The 24,218-nt window shown below is 37.9% G+C and overlaps 1 protein-coding gene across 6 annotated transcripts in view; it reads left to right on the forward strand.

Annotated features, from left to right (window-relative positions):
* Positions 1 to 24,218, forward strand: part of TSGA10 (testis specific 10) — a 104,414-nt gene that overhangs the window by 70,980 nt on the left and 9,216 nt on the right. For 4 of the 6 annotated variants that reach the window (XM_022598999.3, XM_022598995.3, XM_022599001.3 and 1 more), the window contains 3 exons: positions 3,563 to 3,748; positions 11,732 to 11,941; positions 23,979 to 24,181. In XM_022598999.3, coding sequence (XP_022454707.1) covers positions 3,563 to 3,748; positions 11,732 to 11,941; positions 23,979 to 24,181 — 599 coding nt within the window. The remainder of the gene's footprint in view (positions 1 to 3,562; positions 3,749 to 11,731; positions 11,942 to 23,978; positions 24,182 to 24,218) is intronic. The other 2 variants (XM_089922663.1, XM_089922664.1) reach the window with 1 other exon arrangement.

The raw sequence follows: 24,218 nt of genomic DNA on the forward strand, positions 1-24,218 counted from the left end.
TCGAGACACTTGAGTTTTCACTAAAGCTGTTGGTTGATTGCACTCATAGGGACAGCTGAATCAAGTGCATTTCTTTAAGGCATAACCTATTTTGATGTTGACAATTACGTGTTAACTATATATTTAGAATGTCACCAATGTCCAGAAGGGTAACTCAAGGATACACCCCTTTTATTTGCCACTTAGCCATTTTAGATAAGCAGAATCCTCCTAACTGGATGAAGAACAAGGGGCCAGAATCAAGTTGGGCTCACTTATACTTGGAAATGGTAGTTTACAGTTACAAACCTTTGACAAAAGAGGCTCCACCTGATTGTGTAGCAGGTCAGAATTGATCTCTCTGTTGTGGAGCCACCTGTTTCCCAGGACCAGATGGCTCTCTTCTCCATTTCTCTGTTAGTAACCAGTCAACTAGATACACGTCAACTGGTATGTCTGATATCAGATGATTCCCAATAAATTTGGGCACATGTGTGACAACCCTGGAATAAAGAGACAGCTAGACCAAGGATGTTAGGTATGTCCATTTGATAAACTATTATATAAAATAGTGTTGGATTGACTCCTGTAATAGGTGTGGTGTTACCTACTTACATAACAATCAAACCATTAATAGGAATTCCTCCCCCAAACAGTTTTCCTCATTGTATTTAACATTTCATTTAATTTCAGTCCATAAACATATCTTGAGCATTTATTTATGGTGTACATAAGACCACAGGACTTTGCGAGGTGAGAGATTCTAAGGACTCCTGAATTGCAACCCTTGTTTTCAGGCAGTAAGGCAGCAGCCTCATGTTGCCAAATCAGGTGATTTCCTACCCTTCTTGAGTTGAAGGTGCTAGCGATGTAATGTCATAAATGGACAGAAGCTTTGGAGTCAGGTAGGTCTGACTCTTCCTCTCACTAATGCCATGGACTTCTGTAGGCCACTCAACCTCCCTCAGTCTCAGTGTGCCATCAGTAATTGGGAAGAGCACCCAAGTGAGTAAGATACGTCTAGCACAGTGAGCCATCTAAGTCTATTCTGGAATAGGGCAGAATATAAATAAAAGACTATCTGAACAACGTTTAGCGTAGTAAGTTTTCAGTCAGTGTTAGACACTTTTTCTCCCTAGCCCATCGCATTACCTGAAATTACACCATTAGGGATTGGGGCTTTTAGATTCTGGAATTGTATTTTCAGACATCACACATCAAACTCCTCTCTGCTTTTAGCATCCTCATGTGAGTTCTATTTTGAGACTCCGTTTCACAACATAGCTGGATGGATCCAGGCACTCCCCTGAGAGAAAGGATCACGGGTCCATTTTGGTAGGGAGGTCCATTAAGGATTGTCGAGTACTTTATTCATCACCCATCCATTCAGTGTGCAGTATGCTGGGGGCTGAGGTGACAGAGTTGAAAAACTGCGAGGAAACAGAATGGCACCCCCGGCAGTGGGGACAACAAGTAGAGGGGGGAAAAGTAGCTCCTGTAGCTAGAGTGGAATGTGAAAGTGGGTGGTAATAAAGAGGTAAGAAGGATATGTCTGAACTGTATTTTTAGGAAGATTTCATTACAACATACACAGAAGTTATTTGAAGAATTGCCTTTTAGAAAGATTGTTCAGGAAATGTTGGAAAAAGAATAAATCAGAAGGGTAACAAAAGAGGGGGAAGAGCAGTTAGGAGAGGCTGTATCCATAATTCAGACAGGAAGTGCAAAGGATTCCAGCTGAGGCAGCAGCTTTGCCTTTGCCCTGGTGGAGGGATGTAAAGAGCCCAGTGGTCAACCAGAGGGAACTGGTGGGGAAGCACCAGAAAGAGGGAAAGAGATCTGCAAAGGGAGAACTGGAGAATACCAAAGATCAGTTGCACTTTCTTTATAATGTTGCCCATCTTGCACCCCACGCTGCTCTGGCTGCTTTGGGCAGGTACAAAAAAGGGTAAACTGTGGTTGCCGGCTGCTGGGAGGGAGGGCACTAAGTGGTTAGAGGGCAGAGAGATGTTTTAATGCAGTCTTTTTCGCTGCTTAAACTTGGAACCATATATTAACTAGTCACAAAGCCAAATTTAATATAAAAATGATTCCTACCTTAGAAAACTGAATTCAACATAAAAATTGTTCCTATCTTTGAGGAATCTGAGGGGTTACTGGGGAGATGGTACGTCCACAGCTAACTACATAAAGCTATAAGGCACTTTTAAGAGAATGACACACACAATAAGTGCTACAGAAAGTTAAAGAGGGTAAAAATTAGTGTGGGTAAAATTCAGTTTATGTATATTATATCATGTAACTCCCAAGTACATACTCTGTACACAACTGTTGTTTTTAGTACAATAATAGAAAACACACATCAGATTCCTACTGGCACATTTGGAATATCTGAATCTTAAAAGCCAATACAGTAGTTTAGTATGTTAACTTGTTAATCAACAGACTTGGCAAAGATCCTTCATATTGGTCAAGGTACAACCAGACCACAAGGTGGCAATATTAACTGAATTTCAACCAGTCTCATGATTAATCATATTTATGAGAAAAATCTGATTTGAAAGCTTTATACAATGCGATGTTGTTTATTGTAATTTGGCTTATACAATTAGATGTTGCTTATTCCAGTGTTTCTGAACTGTTTATTAACAGGTAGGAGGCGAAGAGATCTAGTGCCTTTTTAATGAATTACGAAAATTATAAATGACTTTTTAGAATGAGTTGGCCATACCATACTACTAAAATAATATTTTTAAAAGTAGCTTCATAATTATTACTCCGTATAATATATTATTTGAGGAGCTGATTGTTTTCCTTTAGAAATGGGATCCTACTTTAGTCAGTCCATCATGATAGAACTTTATCATGATAGGTTCTAACAGTGGTTCTATACTGTATGCCCAGTATATACATGAATGTATATTTATGAGTAGTGTTTATTGGCATAGGTTCCATATTTTACTTCTGAGCAACTTCAGGCAAGTTATTAGAACAGTGAGCAAAAGTGAATTATAGAACAGTCCATGATCGAGGAAATTAAGGCTGGGGTTATGAATGAAAGGCAGGAACCAGATAGGAAACATGCCAAACCAAGAGAATTATCAGAAGCTGACGCTTAAGATGTGCAAGCAGGCAGAAGCTCTATAGCCGTAGTACAACCCAGAAGAGCAGTCAGGAACAAGGGAATTACACAGATACAAAAGGTCAGGTCGAGGCAGAAGCTCGGAAACCAGACCAGCAAGTAGTCAGTAAGCAGCTATGTGGAGGCAATGAGGATTTTGTTTGAACAAAAGCAAATAGAAGAACATGTTCATTGAGGTCTTGAAGATAAGAGTGAAAACTCTACTAGATGAGTGAGTGTGACTCAGGAGCCAGGGCAGATCCTGCTCCCATTCCCTTCTGTTAATTACAGGATGACCAATTTTCTAAACTGAGAGTAGAGATAGATAGGAGTCCTTGAGATTGTGGTACAGTCGGTCATCGTGGCAAGTAGATTCCCAGTGGCCTGGCAAATAATGTTTAATTTGCATCACATGTTTAACATTTTACTCTCCTAAAGTAATACCTAAGATTTGCTTTGTAGGAATCTGAGAACCGGCAAATGATGGACCAACTCCGAAAAGCCAGTGAAGATGCTGAAAACTGGGAAAATAAGTCCCGTCAAGCAGAGGCAGATAACAGTACCCTCAAATTAGAACTTATCACTGCTGAGGCAGAGGGTAACAGATTAAAAGAAAAGGTAGATGCCCTCAACAGAGAGGTCGAGCAGGTAAGTTTGGTAAAATATGCTTGTAGTACATCCTGTATCATATTTAAAAGAGTTTTGTTTGGCTTTCCGTAAATTAAGTGTATAAACAAACACTTAAGTTATTTAAATATACTGTGAATTGTAGTCTGTTAACTGTCCTCCGCTCTGGTTCTCTAATCTCTTACCTACTCTACAACTCGAATAATCTTTAGCATTTTTAAAAATTAGAAACTATTTCAAGCATACAAAAACAGTGCCCTCCCCAAAAGTAATATAAAAGACCCACATATGCCCATCTCCAAAGTTGAAGGGTGCTAACATTTTGCCATATTTATAAAGAATATATTTATTATTTAAATAAAGTCTCTCTTTATTTAAAAAAACAAAACATTGCAGATACAACTCCTCATCCTTTCTTCTCCTCCCTCCCTAATGGTTGGTATGTAGAACTTTCATGTCAGTTGTATAACTCTTTGTCATATGTTTGTACTTTTTCTACATATCTGTCACCCACAAATGATGTATAATGTTTTGTGTGCTTTAAGTTTTTTTAAGTGATAATATACTGTAGGTATCTATTTGCAATTTGCCTTTTTTGCTCAATATTATAATTTTGAAATGTATCTATTTTAATACATAGAGTATACATTTAAACAGTTGCTTCTATAGTCATTGAATAAAATATTTTATTTTTAAAATTCATTCCCATACTAAAGGACATTTAACTGTCTTCACTTTTTCTATAATAAAATGCTGCAACAAGTAGCATTTGGTAAAAGTTACTGAGGTAAATAGGCCTTTACTGTGAAGTTTTGTGTTTATCTGTCTATGAGTTAGGCTATGATTACTGTTTACTGTAGCCGTGCATGTCAGAGAGGCTAAAATTCCTTCTGGTGTCCTTCTTTGTCTCCTCTATTGTCTTTGGGTTCACTTAAGAGACTCCTTAAATAGAGTCTGAACCTTGTAGTTCTTTCAACCGTGACCTCCTATTATTATACAGGAGCCCTGTTGATGTGGTAGTGAAGTGTAGGTGGAGGAGACGTGTTCTATTATCCTACGATTAGGTCTTAGTCTTTTAGTGGGCATGTGCCCCTGGGATGCGACCTTCACAAGTGTTTCTGTTTTTTTTCTCCCTTAGATGAGGTAGAAAGGCTTGAGAGACTCTGCGTTAGGTACTACCATCCCTCCACATTGGTTAGGCTCTGGTACAACCATGTTGGTTATGCTGTCACAAAATCATCTCCTTTGAGGGCAGACCTTTGTCAAGAAGGACAGAATTCTGTGGGATTATTCAAAATGGTTACTTTTCCCCTCCCCCTGCTAGAAGCATGAGGGGATTTTTCTCAGATATTAATCCTGAAAACCCAGTGGGCTGCAGGAGGTAAAACTAATAAAAATGTGGGGTTCTCCTCAGGCTGGGATCCTGGGAGGATGTATCTCTCAAGCTAGTTCATGCTCAGTCTCTAGCAGGTGGTCAATTACCCTTTAAGTGTCGCTACCGGTTGCTAGCTCCAATGGCAGTTTCTCCTCCTGGTAAGCTGCAATTCTCTGTATTTACCTTTCTCTATATTTTGGGTGCAGTGATTCATTTTATGTCTTCAATTCTCTGACAGATCAAAGAGGAGTTGTTTATTGTCATATTTTCTGCTTTTTTTGTATTGTGAGCATGGGAGTGATGATCTCTAAGCTGTTTACATGTTGGAACAGAAACTGGAAGGCTGCTTGTTTACATGATTAGAGACTGGCTGGATTATTTAGTGAAATCTCTTTCTCCCCTTTCCCCTTGAAGGGTGAAGCCTCTGATGTTTCTCCTCAGAGGTGCGGCCTTGAATGCGTCCACAGTTACCCTGCAATGACAGTGGCTTTGGGAGGGCCTTTTTTGACTCTCTTCCTTTACTACACTCAGCTGTTAAGCCCAACTAATCTCTGGCTGTTTGCTTTATTGTTTTCAACAGTGCCCTCAAGCACAAATTGCTTCATAGACTGATTCAATTAAATTTGGGTTGTTTTACAGGGATAGCTTTTGAGGTCAATGTTTGAGTTTTTTCTGAACCCGAGAACATTCTTCTTAGCAGTCTCTTCCCCTAATTTTCACTGGTAAACTAGCTGACCTATGGTGGAGCTTGTATCTCTTAAGGAGTTTACCATTCTTTTTTAAATTTCTTTTCAACATAGCCTCGAAGTATTTTCGCTGTACCTTCCATTGTTCTTGAGAGTGCCTTAGACTTGAATTTTCCTATAGTCAGTTGTAAATGAAGTAAAGTTCCTTTGGAAGAATTTAGGAGCTTCCTGCTTTAAGGCCTCTCTCTCTCCCTGGGCAAAATCTCTGAGCCCTGGCTCTAAAGCTGGTATGGGGACAGTGGGGCAGTTCTCTTGCAGTGACGTGCCCACTTTAGGATCTGGGCACTTGGAGGGGATGGTGGGTATATGGCTGTAGCCTCTGGCCTTCTCAGCATGCCTCTCCAGGTATAGAACCTCTTCCTTATGAATAACCTGTGTCAAGGAGAATCAGAGCCACAGTGTTCTCAGTATGCCACAAACAAGATAGAACCTGCATCCCATGTGGAGAGGCTGGTCAGAAGAAGGGAGCCCCCATCTCCCAGACATTGTTGCCAGAAACTTGGCCTCTGAAATAAGTAGCTGTTGGAGTGGCATGAGAAATGCTGATAGCCTGCCTCTCCTGGGAATACACTATAGTTCTTGACTGGGTATTGAGGGGAGAGGGAGCATTGTTTTTAGCTGCACCCACCTGGAGTGGAATTTCCATCGTGCTGAGCTGGGTGTGGGGAGAGAGGGTCATACTTCAGATGCCACAGACTTTTCCTGTTTTCTCCCAGTTTTAGTTGGTTTTCTTAAAAGTGTTTCTTCATTTACTGTATGTTCTTAAGACCATTTCCAGAGACTATTTAAAGACCATTTAAGGTTGCTTTTTTATAGTTTTCACTACTTTCATTGGTTCTATGGAGCTGCTCACACTGCCGTGCCAGAAATGGAACCTTATTCTACACAGTTGATATGTTTTCATTTTATTTTATGTCAAAATAATTTTCTGATTACCCTTATATTATTTTGTGGTATTGTTTAATTTTCAGTATTTGGAGATTTAAAAAAAATACCTTTCTAGTTATTGATTTTTCAGTCTTTTACATTTATTGAGACTGTATGGCTAGCATATGGTCATCTTTCTGCGTTTTCCATGTACACATGAATATAACGTGTATTATTTTGTTGTTGGGTAAAATGTTCTATAAATGTCTATTGGGTCAAGTTCATCAATAGTGTTTTTCAATTCCTATCATTACTGAGTTTCTGTTTACTTGTTCTACCAATTATTGAGAGAAGAGTGTTGAAATCTCCAAACATATTTGTGTATTTTTTCTTTCAGTTCTGTCATGTTACTTCATGTATTTGAATCTGTGTTATATTACTTCTTAATGAATTCATCTCTTTATCCATTTTAATGCTTCTCATTCTGTAGTATACTTTGTAAGGTATTAATATAGCTACTTCAGACTTCTTTTTATTATTGTTTGTATGGTATATCTTTTTCCATGCTTTTGTTTTTAATCTTTCTATGTCTTTATGTTTAAAATAGTATTCCTTTAGACAGCATATTGTTGGATCTTGCTTTTTTATCCTGTCTTACATCTGTCTTTTAGTTGTCTTTGGGCCATTTATGTTTAATGGAATTATTAATATAGTTGTGTGTAAATCTACCATGTTATTGTTTTCTATTTGTCCCACTTATTTTTTGTTTCCTTTTCACTCTTTTTCTGCCTTCTTTTGAGTATTTTTTTTTAGTATTCCATTCTATCTCTATTATGGCCTTATGAGCTGTACATCATTATTTTTTTCTGCTGATTATTCTGGAGTATAGACCATGTATCTTTTAATTGTCACGGTCTACCTTCAAATAATAGATTACTTCTTAGTACCCCTTTACTTCCCCCTCCCATTCTTTATCCTGCTGTTCCTCCATTTTTCTTCTACATATATTGTAAACCCCATAGTACATTATTATTTTAACTTTAAATAGTTATCTTTAAAGAAATTAAAATATGAAAGACTTTTTTATTCACCCACATATTTACTATTTCTCATGCTCTTCATTCCTTTGGGGAGATCCAAGTTTTCATCTACTATAATTTTCTTTTTGCTAGAAGAAGTTCCTTTAAACATTTCTTCTAAATAAAGTAACAAATAGAAAAAAAGTTAACAAAAAGTAAGTAAAATAAAATAAAGTGGTAAGAGCTAAGTTCTTTTCAACTGAGGGGGAAAAAACCGTTTCTTGTAGTACATTGGCATTGAATTTTCTCACGTATTGTTTGTTTTAAAGAGTACTTATTTCACCCTCATTTCTGAAGAACCTCCTTTTTTTATATGTCTTTTATGTGTTTCTTTTCTTTACACACTTCCTACCCCACTGCTGATTGGTTTGGAAGTTATATGTTCTCAATCTCTTCTTTTGGTAGTTAAAATTTTAATATGCATACTTAACAAAGTCTGTTGTTAGTATCTCCAGCCTTCCTCCTAAACAATAATATATGGTCCTGAGAAAATTTGAATACTGAGCATAAAACTACTGCTTACTAGATCTTGTGCCCTCTCTCTTATTTTCTGTTTCACACACACACACATACACCAATCTTTTATGATACTGTTGTGTACTATTTTAGTTCCACCTTGTTTTTATATTCTTAAAAATAAATCATTACTATTGTTCTTATTCTTTGTCAATCCTTATTTGTATCTACGCATATGTTTACAGAATTCTTCATTCATCGTTGCTTCTTTTTTTTGTCAGGAATATATTAAAATCATCTGCTTTAATCACTGTAAATAACTCTTTGCTCAAAGAACCTTATAACTAATTGGTATGCTTGTTTCAATATCAGTGTTGTTTGTTTTTGTCATTGTTATATGACAATACTGCTATCCTTGATCCTAAAACCTTGTGATCACATCCAGGAGCGTTGACTTTAGGTGATATGAAGGGCAATAGTGATCAGGGCCAAGAGTTTGGTATAAAACATGCTCAACCCAATTCTAAAAATCCAGTTCTCTGCAGAACTTTGGTAAAATATACTTAGCAGAATATATGTTACTGAAATTTGAGATTTCCTAAGGATACGTTTTTCACTTTTTCTAAAAGGAAAACATTTTTGAAGACATTTAATATGTGTTCACATGTCTGAGTAAATTCATTTATATATTAAAACTTGTTCAAGTGTAAGGAAAAGAGATCTACTCCAGCTAGTTCAAGAAAACAGGAGTTATTGTAAAAACACAAGTGGAACATGTGGGAGAAAGGATTTCATGGGAACTCTTAAGTCCTAAATCTGCCAGGAATGGAGACTAGAGGATCGTTTTGTGATAGAGAGTAGCTCTCAAGACCTCCACAACCCAGACAGAGAACGTTCATCTTTCCTGTTGTGCTTCACTATGAATTTCAGGGAGGTGCATCTGCTTCTACAAAAGGACTCTGAGTTATCATAGGCATGGAACAAACATTATGTTAAAGTTTAGAATTGGGTATGGCAGGGTAAAGTCAGACTCCAAAATTGGGTGAAGCCAGACCAAAGTTTTCAGCTTCTTACAGAAGACATTTTTTTTCCTTATCCAGAGACTAGGTCAAGATAAACTTTTGGTTGTCTCTCTGTGAGGTTGAGTGGATTTTCTTTTCCTGGAGTCTCCTTTCAAGGGTCCCAGATTATATGGAGATCTCAATTCCAACTCTCCATTAGTCCTAAATTCTTGTCTCCTAGTCTTACCTGAGTGTGTTAAGCCATTTGCCATTACTGGGTCTTCCAACCCCCAGCTCTTAGCTTCAGACCTGCTCATTTGCTCCTTGCTCTGGTTTTGTTTTCTCTGTTTTGGCATGTGAGAATTTCTCTTTCTTACCTGCAAGTTCAACTATGAACTGCAAAAATAATTTTTTATTCTATTTTATCCAGATTTTCCTCTTAGCTTAATCAGCTATTTTACTAGAACCTGAAACGTCCAAAGCATTCTTCTCAAAACACAAAACCGATCACATAACCTACTCTGTAAGATCTGTCAATTGTAATAAAGGTAATAAAGACCTAAATTTTACATGGCTTACTAGGCTCTATTTTGTAAATTATATACCTTTTCAACTGCACCTCCTATCACTCTTCCCTGTAGTCTCTGAGCTCTAGCCATACTAGCCTTCTCTCTGCTCTTGCTTTGCACTTAGCATCCTCTGATTTGAAAAGCCACCCTCCCCCTCTGATTTGAAAAGCCACCCTCCCCCAACACACTGTATATCTACTCACTCTTCAGATCTCAGTTCAAGTGTCATTTACTTAGAGAAGACTTTCCTGATTTCCCCGATCCCATCAGTCTAGGTCACTTTCCTGTGTTCTACACTTTTTTCTCTAGAAATATTTGCTTAATATATATTTACATATTCATGTGTATGATTATTTTATTAATGCATGATTCCCCCATAGTCTGGAAACTTCATGAGAGCAGAGACCATTTTGCTTATCATTGGATATGCATCAAGGCACATTGACTGGAACATAGAATATACTCAATAAGTATGGAATGGATGGGCGGGTGGGTGGATGGATGGATAGAAGGTTGTTTGAAGAATGAGTGAGAAATTGAGTGAGTGAGGAAGGAAGGGAGGCAGAAAGGTAGGAGTGAATTGTGGCCAAATAACTTATTCCAGGAGCAATATTTTGTGCATTGTACTTGTAAAAATGCTTGTAAAAGCAGAAACATTTCTTTGTCTCTCAGTTCTGTTAGTCTCACATGATAGCAAGTACTCTGTAGGTGGCAGTGCACTTACATAAGACATTTTTCTGAAAAAAAAGGGGCGGTGTGTGGAATTATCTTGAACATTTGAAAGCATTTATATAACTTGACTCTCATATTACAGTTTTAAAGACATGCTCTTATTTTCCATAATGTGGACGTGTTCTTGATTTATACTTGCCCGGAGTCTTTTTCCCTCAGAGGTATTAGTAAGTGCTAGAGAGTTATCAGCTCTCATTTTATGATATTATGATCCATATCAGCATGCCATTCAAGAATTAGAAAATGGGTATTGTGAATGAAACAGTAGATAATGTTTTGTCTTTAACAATAGTAATATTTATACTGTAGAATAATTGGAACTATGGCAAATATAGACAGAACTACAGGCCAAACGTGTATATCTCAACTAACTTTGGGGATGAGACTTTTAAATTGTTTTCTAAATACATTGAAAAGAATGACCAGGGATGTCTCTGGTGGCATAGTGGTTAAGAATCTGCCTGCCGGGCTTCCCTGGTGGTGCAGTGGTTGAGAGTCCGCCTGCCGATGTGGGGGACACGGGTTCGTGCCCCGGTCCGGGAAGATCCCACATGCCGCGGGGCGGCTGTGCCCGTGAGCCATGGCCGCTGAGCCTGCGCGTCCGGAGCCTGTGCTCCGCAAGGGGAGAGGCCACAACAGTGAGAGGCCCGCGTACTGCAAAAAAAAAAGAAGAATCTGCCTGCCAATACAGGGGACACGGGTTCAATCCCTGGTCCTGGAAGATCCCACATGCCGCGGAGCAACTAAGCCCGTGCGCCACAACTACTGAGCCGGTGTGCTGCAACTACTGAAGCCCGTGTGCCTAGAGCCCGTGCTCCGCAACAAGAGAAGCCCGCGCCCTGCAATGAAGAGTAGCCCCCTCTCGCCACAACTAGAGAAAGCCCGTGTGCAGCAACAAAGACCCAACGCAGCCAAAAATAAATAAATAAATAAATTTATTTTTAAAAAAAAAAGAACGACCAGTTGACCACTTTACTCCTGGATTTTATATATAGAAATTTGAAGCCCAAATTTATCCTTCCCAGAATGTTTTGTGCATACTATTGCCACCTATATCATCTAAAGTTCCTTATAATCTAAAAGTATTATCATTAAAATATTTGCCCCACTTTGTTTTCCATGCTGTAGGTTTTTTTCAAGTTAAAAAAATACATATATATAATAATTTTGTCCTTGCAGCACTTAAATGCAGAACGGTCTTACAAGTCCCAGATTGCTACTTTACATAAGTCTGTTGTAAAGATGGAAGAGGAGCTTCAGAAGGTTCAGTTTGAAAAAGTGTCTGCCCTTGCAGACTTGTCTTCCACAAGGGAACTTTGCATTAAACTTGACTCAGGCAAAGAACTTCTTAATCGACAGCTGGTTGCTAAAGATCAAGAAATAGAAATGGTATGTATTATGTTTTTAAATGGTTCTTTTAATATTACTATAAAATTACCACCATTTTCAAAAAATGAACTATTTTTTAATAAAATATTACATCAAGCCATGCCTTTCAACTTTAGATTTTATTTTTAAAGTCCAAGAAATTAATTTATGCTGTGTTCCAAACAACTCAAGACCATAACAGAAGCTCTTCCTTTGAGTGTGTAATTTGCATTTACTTTTAGCCAAAAGAAGTATAAAACACATTGACATATCAATCAGCAAAGAACCATGAGGCTGAGGTTTATCTAGCAAAATAATAACTTCAATGATATCCTTTTAAGCAAAATTTACTATTTGGCTGAGTTCTTTTAAACTGTTATTCACTTGACTGTGTCTACCATGTGCCTGACATTGTGCTTGCCACTGTGAATATAATGTTCAAAAGATACAGCCCCCTGCCCTCAAGGGCCTCCTGGTATTGACATACAAATTATTTGGGGTGAATATTTTACTAGTAAGGAATACTCAAGTTTTCAGAGAGGAAATTCCTTTTTGGCCTATGGGTGTCAGAGAGGAGTTCACAAGGGCACACTACTGAACTCAGAAGTGATGAGGCATCCCATTCAGAGGGAACAACCACTTAGGCAATGGTCTGAAGTTATAAGTAAATTCTTGAGTGAGTAGTAAGTCATTTGCAATGGCCAGGTGGCTGAGATGCATCTGGAAAAATAGATGGAGGCTGAATCCTGAAGGGATATGTATTCAAGTTGCATAGTATAATTGAAATATCAACACATTTTGGTTATATGTTGATACACATACACAAATACACCATAACCAAAAGGATTAGTAATCTTTAAGCTTTAAAATTATTACCCTTAGCAGAACTAAATATAAAATCGATAATGATTTATATTTATTTTTTAATCTTTTAAGGATGTTTACTACAGGTTTTGTTGCTTACTTACTAGTCTTTAAATATTTTTTCTCTTATTGTGTTAAAATACATATAACCTTTACCATCTTAACCATTTTAAAGTTCAGTGGTTTTCACATTGTTTTGCAGCCATCACCACCGTCCATGACCATAACTTCTTTCATCTTATAAATCTGAAACTCTATACCTATTAAACAATAACTCCCCATTCTCTCCTCCCTGCAGCCCCTGGCAACCACCATTATATTTTCTGTCTTGATGATTTTGACTACTCTGAGTAACTCACATAAGTGGAATCATACGTATTTGTCTTTGGGAGGCTGACTTATTTCACTTAGCATAATGTCCTTAAGGTTCATCTATGTTGTAGCATATTGCAGAATTTCTTTCCTTTTTTTTTAATAGATCTTTATTGCAGTGTAATTGCTTCACAATACTGTGTAAGTTTCTGTTGCACAGCAAAGCGAATCAGCCATATGCATACACATGTCCCCATATACCCTCCCTCTTGAGCCTCCTTCCCATCCTCCCTATCCCAACCCTCTAGGTCATCGCAAATCACCGAGCCAATCTCCCTGTGCTATGCTGCTGCTTCCCGCCAGCCAACTATTGTACATTCCGTAGTGTATATACGTCGATGCTACTCTCACTTCGCCCCAGCTTCGCCCTCCCACCCCATGTCGTCAAGTCCATTCTCTATGTCTGCCTCTTTTTTCCTTCCCTGAAACTAGGTTCATCAGTACCATTTTATTTTATTTTTTTAGATTCCATATATATGCGTTAGCGTATGGTATTTGTTTTTCTTTCTGACTTACTTCACTCTGTATGACAGACTCTAGGTCCATCCATCTCACTACAAATAACTCATTTTCATTTCTTTTTATGGCTGAGTAATATTCCATTGTATATATGTGTCACATCTTCTTTATCCATTCATCTGTTGATGGACCCTTAGGCTGGTTCCATGTCCTGGCTATTGTAAATAGAGCTGCAGTGAACATTGTGGTACATGACTCTTTTTGAATTCTGGTTTTCTCAGGGTATATGCCCAGTAGTGGGATTGCTGGGTCATATGGTAGTTCTACTTTTAGTTTTTTAAGGAACCTCCATATTGTTCTCCATAGTGGTTGTATCAGTTTACATTCCCACCAACAGTGCAGGAGGGTTCCCTTTTCACCACACCCTTTCCAGCATTTATTGTTTCTAGATTTCTTGATAATGGCCATTCTGACCCATGTGAGGAGATACCTCATAGTGGTTTTGATTTGCATTTCTCTAATAATTAGTGATGTTGAGCATCTTTTCATGTGCCTCTTGGCCATCTGTATGTTTTCCTTGGTGAAATGTCTATTTAGTTGTTCTGCCCATTTTTTAACTGGACTGTTTGTTTTTTTGATATTGAGCTGCATGAGCTATTTGTATATTTTGGAGATTAATCCTTTGTCTGTTGTTTCATTTGCAAATATTTTCTCCCATTCTGAGGGTTGTCTTTTTGTCTTGTTTATGGTTTCCTTTGCTTTCTAAATCTTTTAAGTTTAATTAAGTCCCATTTGTTTATTTTTGTTTTTATTTCTGTTACTCTAGGAGGTGGGATAAAAAAGATCTTGCTGTGGTTTATGTCAAAGAGTGTTTTTCCTATGTTTTCCTCTAAGAGTTTTATAGTGTCTGGTCTTACATTTAGGTCTTTAATCCATTCGGAGTTTATTTTTGTGTATGGTGTTAGGGAGTGTTCTAATTTCATCCTTTTACATGTAGCTGTCCAGTTTTCCCAGCACCACTTATTGAAGAGGCTGTCTTTTCTCCATTGTATGTTCTTGCCTCCTTTGTCGTAAATTAGGTGACCATATGTGCATGGGTTTATCTCTGGGCATTCTATCCTGTACCATTGATCTATATTTCTGTTTTTGTGCCAGTACCATAGTGTCTTGATTACTGTAGTTTTGTGGTATAGTTTGAAGTTGGGGAGCCTGATTCCTCCAACTCCGTTTTTCTTTCTCAAGATTGCTTTGGCTATTCAAGGTCTTTTGTTTTTCCATATGAATTGTAAAATTTTTTGTTCTAATTCTGTGAAGAATGCCATTGGTAGTTTGATAGGGATTGCATTGAATCTGTAGATTGCTTTGGGTAGTTTAGTCATTTTCACAATATTGATTCTTCCAATCCAAGAACATGGTATATTTCTCCATCTGTTTATGTTATCTTTGATTTCTTTCATTGGTGTTTTACAGTTTTCTGAGTACAAGTCTTTCACCTCCTTAGGGAGGTTTATTCCTAGGTATTTTATTCTTTTTGTTGCAATGGTAAATGGGAGTGTTTCCTTAATTTCTCTTTCTGATTTTTCGTTGTTGGTGTATAGGAGTGCCAGAGATTTCTGTGTGTTAATTTTGTATCCTGCAACCTTACCAAATACATTGATTACTTCTAGTAGTTTTCTGGTGGCATCTCTAGGATTTTCTATGTATAGTATCATATCATCAGCAAACAGTGACAGTTTTAATTCTTCTTTTTCCAATTTGTATTCCTTTTATTTCTTTTTCTTCTCTGATTGCTGTAGCTAGGACTTCCAAAACTATGTTGAATAAGAGTAGTGAGAGTGGACATCCTTGTCTTTTTCCTGATCTTAGTGGAAATGCTTTCAGTTTTTCACCATTGAGTATGATGCTTGCTGTGTGTTTGTCACATATGGCCTTTATTATGTTGAGGTAGTTTCCCTCTATGCCCATTTTCTGGAGAGTTTTTATCATAAATGGGTGTTGAGTTTTGTCAAAAGCTTTTTCTGCATCTATTGAGATGATCATATGGTTTTATTCCTTAATTTGTTATTGTGGTATATCACATTGATTGATTTGCGTATATTGAAGAATCCTTGCATCCCTGGGATAAATCCCACTTGATCATGGTATATGATCCTTTTAATGTGCTGTTGGATTCTGTTTGCTAGTATTTTGTTCAAGATTTTTGCATCTATGTTCATCAGTGATATTGGTCTATAATTTTCTTTTTTTATGATATCTTTTTCTGGTTTTGGTATCAGGGTGATGGTGGCTTCATAGAATGAATTTGGGAGTGTTTCTCCTTCTGCAATTTTTTGGAAGAGTTTGAGAAGGATGGGTGTTAGCTCTTCTCTAAATGTTTGATAGAATTTGCCTGTGAAGCCCCCTGGTCCTGGACTTTTGTTTGTTGGAAGATTTTTAATCACAGTTTCAATTTCATTACTTGTGATAGGTCTGCTTTTGTTTTCTAATTCTTCCTGGTTCAGTCTTGGAAAATTGTACCTTTCCAAGAATTTGTCCATTTCTTCATGGCTGTCCATTTTATTGGCATATAGTTGTTTGTAATAATCTCTTATAATCCTTTGTACTTCTGCAGTGTCAGTTGTGATTTCTCCTCTTTCATTTCTAATTTTATCTGTTTGTGTCCTCACCCTTTTTTTCTTGATGTGTCTGGCTAAGGGTTTATCAATTTTGTTTTTCTTCTCAAAGAACCAGCTTTTAGTTTTATTGATCTTTGCTATTGTTTTCTTTGTTTCTATTTCATTTATTTCTGCTCTGATCTTTATGATTTCTTTCCTGCCACTGATTTGGGTTTTCTTTGTTTTTTTTTCTCTAGTTGTTTCAAGTGTAGGGTTAGATTGTTTATTTGAGATTTTTCTTGTTTCTTGAGGTGAGATTGAATTGCTATAAACTTCCCTTTTAGAATTGCTTTTGCTGCATCCCATAGGTTTTGGGTCGTCATGTTTTCATTGTCATTTGTTTCTATGTATTTTTTATTTCTTCTTCGATTTCTTCAGTGATCTCTTGGTTATTTAGTAGCGCACTGTTTAGCCTCATGTATTTGTGTTTTTTTACAGATTTTTTTCTGTAATTGATTTCCAATCTCATAGCATTGTGGTCAGAAAAAGATGCTTGATACAATTTCAGTTTTCTTTAATTTTCTGAGGCTTGATTTGTGACCCAAGATGTGATCTATCCTGGAGAATGTTCCATGTGCACTTGAGAAGAAAGTGTATTCTGCTACTTTGGGGTGGAATGTTCTATAAATATCAGTGAGATCTATCTGGGCTATTGTGTTATTTAAAGCTTGTGTTTCCTTATTTATTTTCATTTTGGATGATCTGTCCATTGGTGTAAGTGGGGTGTTAATGTCCCCTACTATTACTGTGTTACTGTCGATTTCTCCTTTCATGGTTGTTTGCATTTGCCTTATGTATTGAGGTGCTCCTATGTTGGGTGCATAAACATTTATAATTGTTATATCTTCTTCTTGGATTGATCCTTTGATCATTATGTAGTGCCCCTCCTTATCTCCTGTAACAGTCTTTATTTTAAAATCTACTTTATCTGATATGAGTATTGCTACTCCAGCTTTCTTTTGATTTCCATTTGCATGGAATATCTTTTTCCATGTGTTCACTTTCAGTCTGTATGTGTCCCTAGGTTTGAAGTGGGTCTCTTGTAGACAGCATATATATGGGTCTTGTTTTTGTATCCATTCAGCCAGTCTGTGTCTTTTAGTTGGGGCATTTATTCCATTTACATTCAAGGTTATCATCGATATGTATGTTCCTATTAACATTTTCTTAATTGTTTTTTTGTGGGTTTTTTTCTTCTCTTGTGTTTTCCGCCTGGAGAAGTTTCTTTAGCATTCGTTTTAAAGCTGGTTTTGTGGTGCTGAATTCTCTTAGCTTTTGCTTGTCTGAAAAGCTTTTGACTTCTCCATCGAATCTGAATGAGATCCTTGCTGGGTAGAGTAATCTTGGTTGTAGGTTTTTCTCTTTCATCACTTTAAATATATCCTGCCACTCCCTTCTGGCCTGCAGAATTTCTGCTGAAAAATCAGCTGATAACCTTATGGGGATTCCTTTGTATGTTATTTTTTGTTTTTCCCTTGCTGCTTTTAATATTTTTTCTTTGAATTTAATTTTTGTTAGTTTGATTAACATGTGTCTTGGTGTGTTTTTCCTAGGGTTTATCCTGTAGGGGACTCTCTGTGCTTCCTGGACTTTGGTGACTATTTCCTTTCCCATGTTAGGGAAGTTTTCGACTATAATCTCTTCAAATATTTTCTCAGACCCTTTCTTTTTGTCTTCTTCTGGGACCCCTATAATTCAAATGTTGGTGTGTTTAGTGTTGTCCCAGAGGTCTCTGAGACTGTCCTCAATTCTTTTCATTCTTTTTTCTTTATTCAGCTCCTCTGCAGTTATTTCTACCATTTTGTCATCCAGCTCACTTATTCATTCTTCTGCCTCTGTTATTCTGTTATTGATTCCTTCTAGTGTATTTTTCATTTCAGTTATTGTATTGTTCATCTCTGTTTGTTTGTTCTTTAGTTCTTCTAGATCTTTGTTAAACATTTCTTGTATTTTCTCGATCCATGCCTCCATTCTACTTCTGAGATTCTGGATCATCTTTACTATCATTACTCTGAATTCTTTTTCAGGTAGATTGCCTATTTCCTCTTCATTTATTTGGTCTTGTAGGTTTTTACCTTGCTGCTTCATCTGTGACATATTTTTTGCTGTCTGATTTTTTTTTTTTTAATGAGTGGGATTGTATTCCTGTCTTACTGGTTATTTGGCCTGAGGCTCCCAACGCTGGGGTTTGTAGGCTGGGTCTTGGTGCTGAGATGAGGAACTCTGTGAGACCTCACTCTGATGAATATTCCCTGGGGTCTGAGGTTCTCTGTTAGTCCAGTGGTTCAGACTCGGAGCTCCCACCACAGGAGCTTCAGCCTTACCCTGGGCTCGTGAACAAGATCCCTCAAGCCACATGGGGCAGCAAAAAAAAAAAAAAAAAAAAAAGATAGAGAACAATAACAAAGTAAAAAATTAAATTAGACTAGGAAACTAACAGATAGGTTAGAAAGAATATAAAAATAAAAATATAGATGAATCAACAACCAGAAGGTACATCAGTACCCCAATAGTAAAAAAAAAAGGAGGGAAAAGCAAAAAAAAGGGGTGGGGGGAAGACCTTGGCTGTGGAGGGCAGGGCCTAAGCAAGGGCGAGGTTTGGGCAGTGGGCGGGGCCTATGCTTAGGACCCACAGGGCTGGAAAAGACCCTGGGGGCTGTAGGGGGTTGGGGCTTAGGCTCTAGGAACAGAAGAGGCCCAGGCATGTCCCCCACCCCTGGTCTTAGAAGGCAGGAAACCTTACCTGACAGCCCAGCAGGCTTCCTGGGCTTGAGGGGGTAGGGCAGATGCCCTCCTCTCCTCTCCTGCTCCTCCCGTCTGGGAGGGCCCCTTCCACCTGCCTCTCCTGGTCTCCCCGGCCTCCCTCCTATGTCCCCAGGACCAATGAGGGGTGGGTGGCCTTGGAGGGCAGGGGACCGGCCTGGGAGCTCAGCAGGCTCCCTGGGCCCGAGTGGGCAGGGCAATCATCCTCCACTCCTCTCCTGCTCCTCCTGGATGGCCTCTCCCACCTGCATCTCCTGATCTCTCCGGCCTCCCTGCTATGCCCCCAAGGACGCATGTGGCCTGGATCGGGCTTTGGATAGGGGAAACCGGCTTGGGAGCTCAGCAGGCTCCCCGGCCCTAGTGGGCCAGGCGATGGCCCTCCGCTCCTCTCCCTCTCTTCTGGGAGAGTCCCCCCCACCTGCCTCTCCTGATCTCCCTGGCCTTAGGGGGCACAGATCCTGTCTGGCCTCCACTTCTCCTCCCCCCTCAGTCACCCTACATCCTACTGGTTCACTTTGGGGTTCCTCCCATCTCCTTGGGTGTCAAGAGTCCCCCACCAGCGGCCAGCAGGCACCCTAGTTGTGGGGAGAAGCTAACTCCACGCCTTCCCACACTGCCATCTTGACTCCTCCCTCTCTTTCCTTTTTAAGGCTGAACAATATTCCATTGTGTGAATATACCACAGTTTGCTTATTTATTTGTCAGTTTGTGGACACTTGGGTTGCTTCCATGTTTTAGCTATTGTGAATAATGCTGCTATAAACATGGGTGTATAAATCTCTCTTCAAGATGCTGCTTTCATTTTGTTTGGGTCTCTACCCAGAAGTTGGATTTCTGGATCATATGGTAATTCTATTTTTAATTTTTTGAGGAATCTCCATACTGTTTTCCAAAGCAGCTGTACCATTTTACATTCCCACTGACAGTGCACAAGTGTTCCAATTTTTCTACATCCTTGCCAACACTTGTTTTTCAGCCATTCTTTCTCTCTTTCTCTTTCTTTCTTTCTTTCTCTCTCTCTCTACCCCCCTCCCTCCCTCCCTTCTTCCCCCAACCTCTCTCTCTCTTTTGCTAATAACTATCCAGATGGGTGTGAAGTCATCAGGCTAATTCTCATAGTATTTTTAAATACTCCTGACATAAATTTTTTTGCCTTAGAATTTAGTTATTTATATATTTATGTTTATCCCCATAATAAGCTGTATTTCAAGTGCAAGAACTATCTTATTTATCTTTGTATTTCTTCAGCTGTACTATGCATATAAGGGACAGTCAAATAATTTTTCTAAGTTAAACTTTTGATTTTGAGATAATTGTAGATTCACATGGAATTATAAGAAACTATACAAAGAAATGTTGTGTCTCCTTTACCTGGCCTCCCCCAATGGTAACATCTTGCAAAACCGTAGTATAGTATCTCAATCAGGCTTTTGACATTGTTTCAGGCAAGATATGGAACATTTCTATCACAGGACCCATCATGTTGCCGTTTTTTAGCGCTATCTACTCCCCTCCTATCCACAACCTCTCCTTAACCCCTGGAAACAAACAGCTAATCTGTTCTCCACTTGTAAATTTTGTCACTTCAAGAATGTTATATAGATAGAATCATACGATATGTAAACTTTGGGGATTGGATTTTCTCACTCAGCATAATTCTCTGAAGATTCATCCAGGTTGTTGCATATGTTAGTGGTTCATTCCTGTAACATAGTTTGTTTAATCATTCATCCTTTGAAGGACATCTGTTACTTCCAGTTTGGAGAAAGAGAGAGAGAAAGACAGAGAGAGAGAGAGAAATTAAAGACCCAAATAAAAGGAAAGACATCCCACATCCATGGATCAGAAGACTTAACACTGTTAAAATGGCAGTACTACCCCAGATTGGTCTACAAATTCAATACAATGCCTATTAGAATGCCAGCTGGCTTCCTCATTGAAACTGACAAGATGACATAAAATTAATATGGAAGTGCAAGTGACCCAGAATAGCCAAAACAATCTTGAAAAAGAAGAACAAAGTCAGAGCACTTCCCAATGTCAAAACTGTCTGTAGTAATCAAGACAGTGTAGTACTAGCATAAGGAAAGATATATAGGTCAGTGGAACAGAATTGAGAGTCCAGAAATAAACTCTTACATTTGTGGTGAAATGATTTCCAAAAAATTGGTAGCAATAAAATTTAATGGGGGAAGAATAGTCTTTTCAACAAATGCTACTGGGACAACTAAACATCTACATGGAGAAGAATGAAGTTGGATTCCTATCACATACCATATACAAAAATTAACTTCAAATGTTTTATAGGCCTATATGTAAGAGTTAAAATTATAAAACTCTTAAGAAGAGAACATACAAATAAATCTGTGTGACCTTGGGTTAGGTAATGCTTTTTTAGAGTCACATCAAAAGTACAACAGAAGAAAAAATAGATTAGAAGGACTTCATCGAAATAAAAAACTTTTGTGCTGCAAATGATATCAACAAAGTAAAAAGACAATGCACAGAATGGGGAGAACATTTGCAAATCATATATCTAATAAGAGATTTGTATCCAGAGTATATAAAGGACTCTTGCAACTTAGTAATAACCCAACTCAAAAAATGGGGAAAGGATCTCAATAGACATTTCTCTATAGACATTACATAAATGGGCAAAAAGCACATGAAAAGATGCTCAACATCATTAATAATCAGAGAAATGCAAAACAAAACTATACCATTTCATAACCACTAGGATGGCTATAATTTACAAAAGACAATAGCAAATGTTGGCAAAGATGTAGAAAACTTGGAACCCTCATACATTGCTGGTGGGAATGTAAAATAGGCCTCTTTGGAAAACATCTTGACAGCTCCTCAAAATGTGAAAAAATAGGATTACCGTAAAGTCCAGAAATCCCACTCCTATTTATCAAAGAAGAATGAAAACATAGGTCCATGTAAAAACGTATACACAAATGTTCTTATCAGCATTATTTGTAATAGCCAAAAAGTGTACATAACTCAAATATTCCTACATCTATGCAAGGGAATATTATTTGGCAATAGAAGTAATGAAGTTCTGATACCTGCTAAAACATGGATGACTCTTGAAAACATTACACTAAGTGAAGGAAGGCAGTCCCATAAGACCACACACACATTGTATGATTCCATTTATATGAAATGTTTAAAATAGATCATAGAGATAGAAAATAGATTAGGGATTGTCTGGGGCTAGTGCTGGGGTAGGAGTGGGGGAATGACTGCTAATGTGTGCTGGGTTTCATTTTGGGATGATGAAAAAGTTCTCACAATAGGTTGTGAGATTGTGGTATGATCATACAACTCTGTTAATGTACTAGAAACCATTGACTTGTACAATTTAAATGGGCAAGTTGTATGGTATGTGAGTTATATTCCAATAAAGCTGTTACCAAAAATGTGATGCTCCATTTTATATTCCTGCCAGCAAGGTATATGAGATTGCCATTGCCCATTTTAATGTGAATCAACACAAAAACTAAGAAATTTGCCAGTTTGATAAACTACGACATTGGTTCACCTGAAAGAGATTTTGCTCCCCAGGAAACACTTAGCAATGTCTGTAGACATTTTTGACTGTTACAACCAGGGTTGGGGGATGCTATGGATCTCTGGTAAGTAGAGGCCAGGGATGCCACTAAACATCCTGTAATGCATAGGGCACTCCCTACACCAAATAAATGTCCAACCCAAAAGATCAGTAGTGTCAAAGTTAAGAAATCCTGGACTAGAAATACCGTCTTGATTTAATTTCTATTTCTTTGATTGTTAGTAAGGGTAAGTTATTCTATATGTTTACTAATTAGCTGTATTTTGTACATTTTCTGTTAACATCATTAGTTCATATTTCTCCGCAGTTTGTTCATCTTCCTTATATTAATAAGATATTAACTATTTACTGAGTTTATTTTCATCTGGTTTTTTTCCTCATAAATTTTGTTTCTTTATAATGAGTATAAATATGTTTGTTTTTTCTACAGTCAGACATAATTTTTTAATTGTATCTAGTCTAAAAAGTTCTTCCCCTACCTGCCCGCCCCTTTCCTAATAATTTCATTTTTATTTAACTTTTTTTTCTTAGGGTTTTATCTTTTTACATTTAACTTTTTTTTTTTTTTTTTTTTTTGCGTAACGCGGGCCTCTCACTGTTGTGGCCTCTCCCGTTGCAGAGCACAGGCTCCGGATGCACAGGCCCAGCTGCCATGGCTCACGGGCCTAGCCGCTCCGTGGCATGTGGGATCTTCCCGGACCGGGGCATGAACCCACGTCCCCTGCATCGGCAGGCGGACTCTCAACCACTGCGCCACCAGGGAAGCCCAACATTTAACATTTTTAATGCATATGTAAATTATTATAATATGTATTATGAGATAAGGAATAATTTTTTTCTAAATAATGTCTGGTTTTTCTCCTTTTGAAGAAACGTTTGGCTTATAGAACGTATTTTAGGCTCAAGATAACCTTCAAAAAGTGAAGTTTTCCACAGGATCATGCAAGAGAGGGAATGTGCAATTACTCCTTATCTTTCTTAACTATGGAGTGTGATGACGTTCTGTCAGGAAATTAGGTGTTTATAATTCACCCAACTCAGGACAAAGCAGTAGTTATAGATACTACCATGTCAGTCTTGCAGAAATAAGAAATATCAAAGCTGGAAATGGAAATTGTTTGAAGTTTGAGATTAATAACTCTTTACTTAAATTAATGAACTTTCTGATATTATCAGAGAGTTGGGGAAAGTGATACTCAGTGTGTGTGCGTGTGTGTATCTGGTAAGAAGGAGGACACAATTCCTAATCAAGAAATTAAAAGTGGTTGTCAGTTTATAACATAATACAGACATTTTATGAGTCTCTGATAATACATCAGTTAAGTGAACGAATAGGAATAAGTATAGGTATCTTCCTATTATTGTACAGATGGAGAATGAGTTGGATTCTGCTCGTTCTGAAATAGAACTCCTCAGGAGTCAGATGACAAATGAGAGAATCTCCATGCAGAATCTAGAAGCTTTGCTGGTGGCCAATCGAGACAAAGAATATCAGTCTCAGATAGCACTTCAAGAAAAAGAATCTGAAATTCAGCTTCTTAAAGAACACCTTTGTTTGGCAGAAAGTAAAATGTGAGTTGGTTAGCAATATGATAACAAAAAGTCATAT

Source organism: Delphinapterus leucas, chromosome 13 (assembly GCF_059928025.1).
Source record: "Delphinapterus leucas isolate spDelLeu-1000000601 "Yukka" chromosome 13, BTC_Dleu_Yukka2, whole genome shotgun sequence".
Classification (NCBI taxonomy): domain Eukaryota; kingdom Metazoa; phylum Chordata; class Mammalia; order Artiodactyla; family Monodontidae; genus Delphinapterus; species Delphinapterus leucas.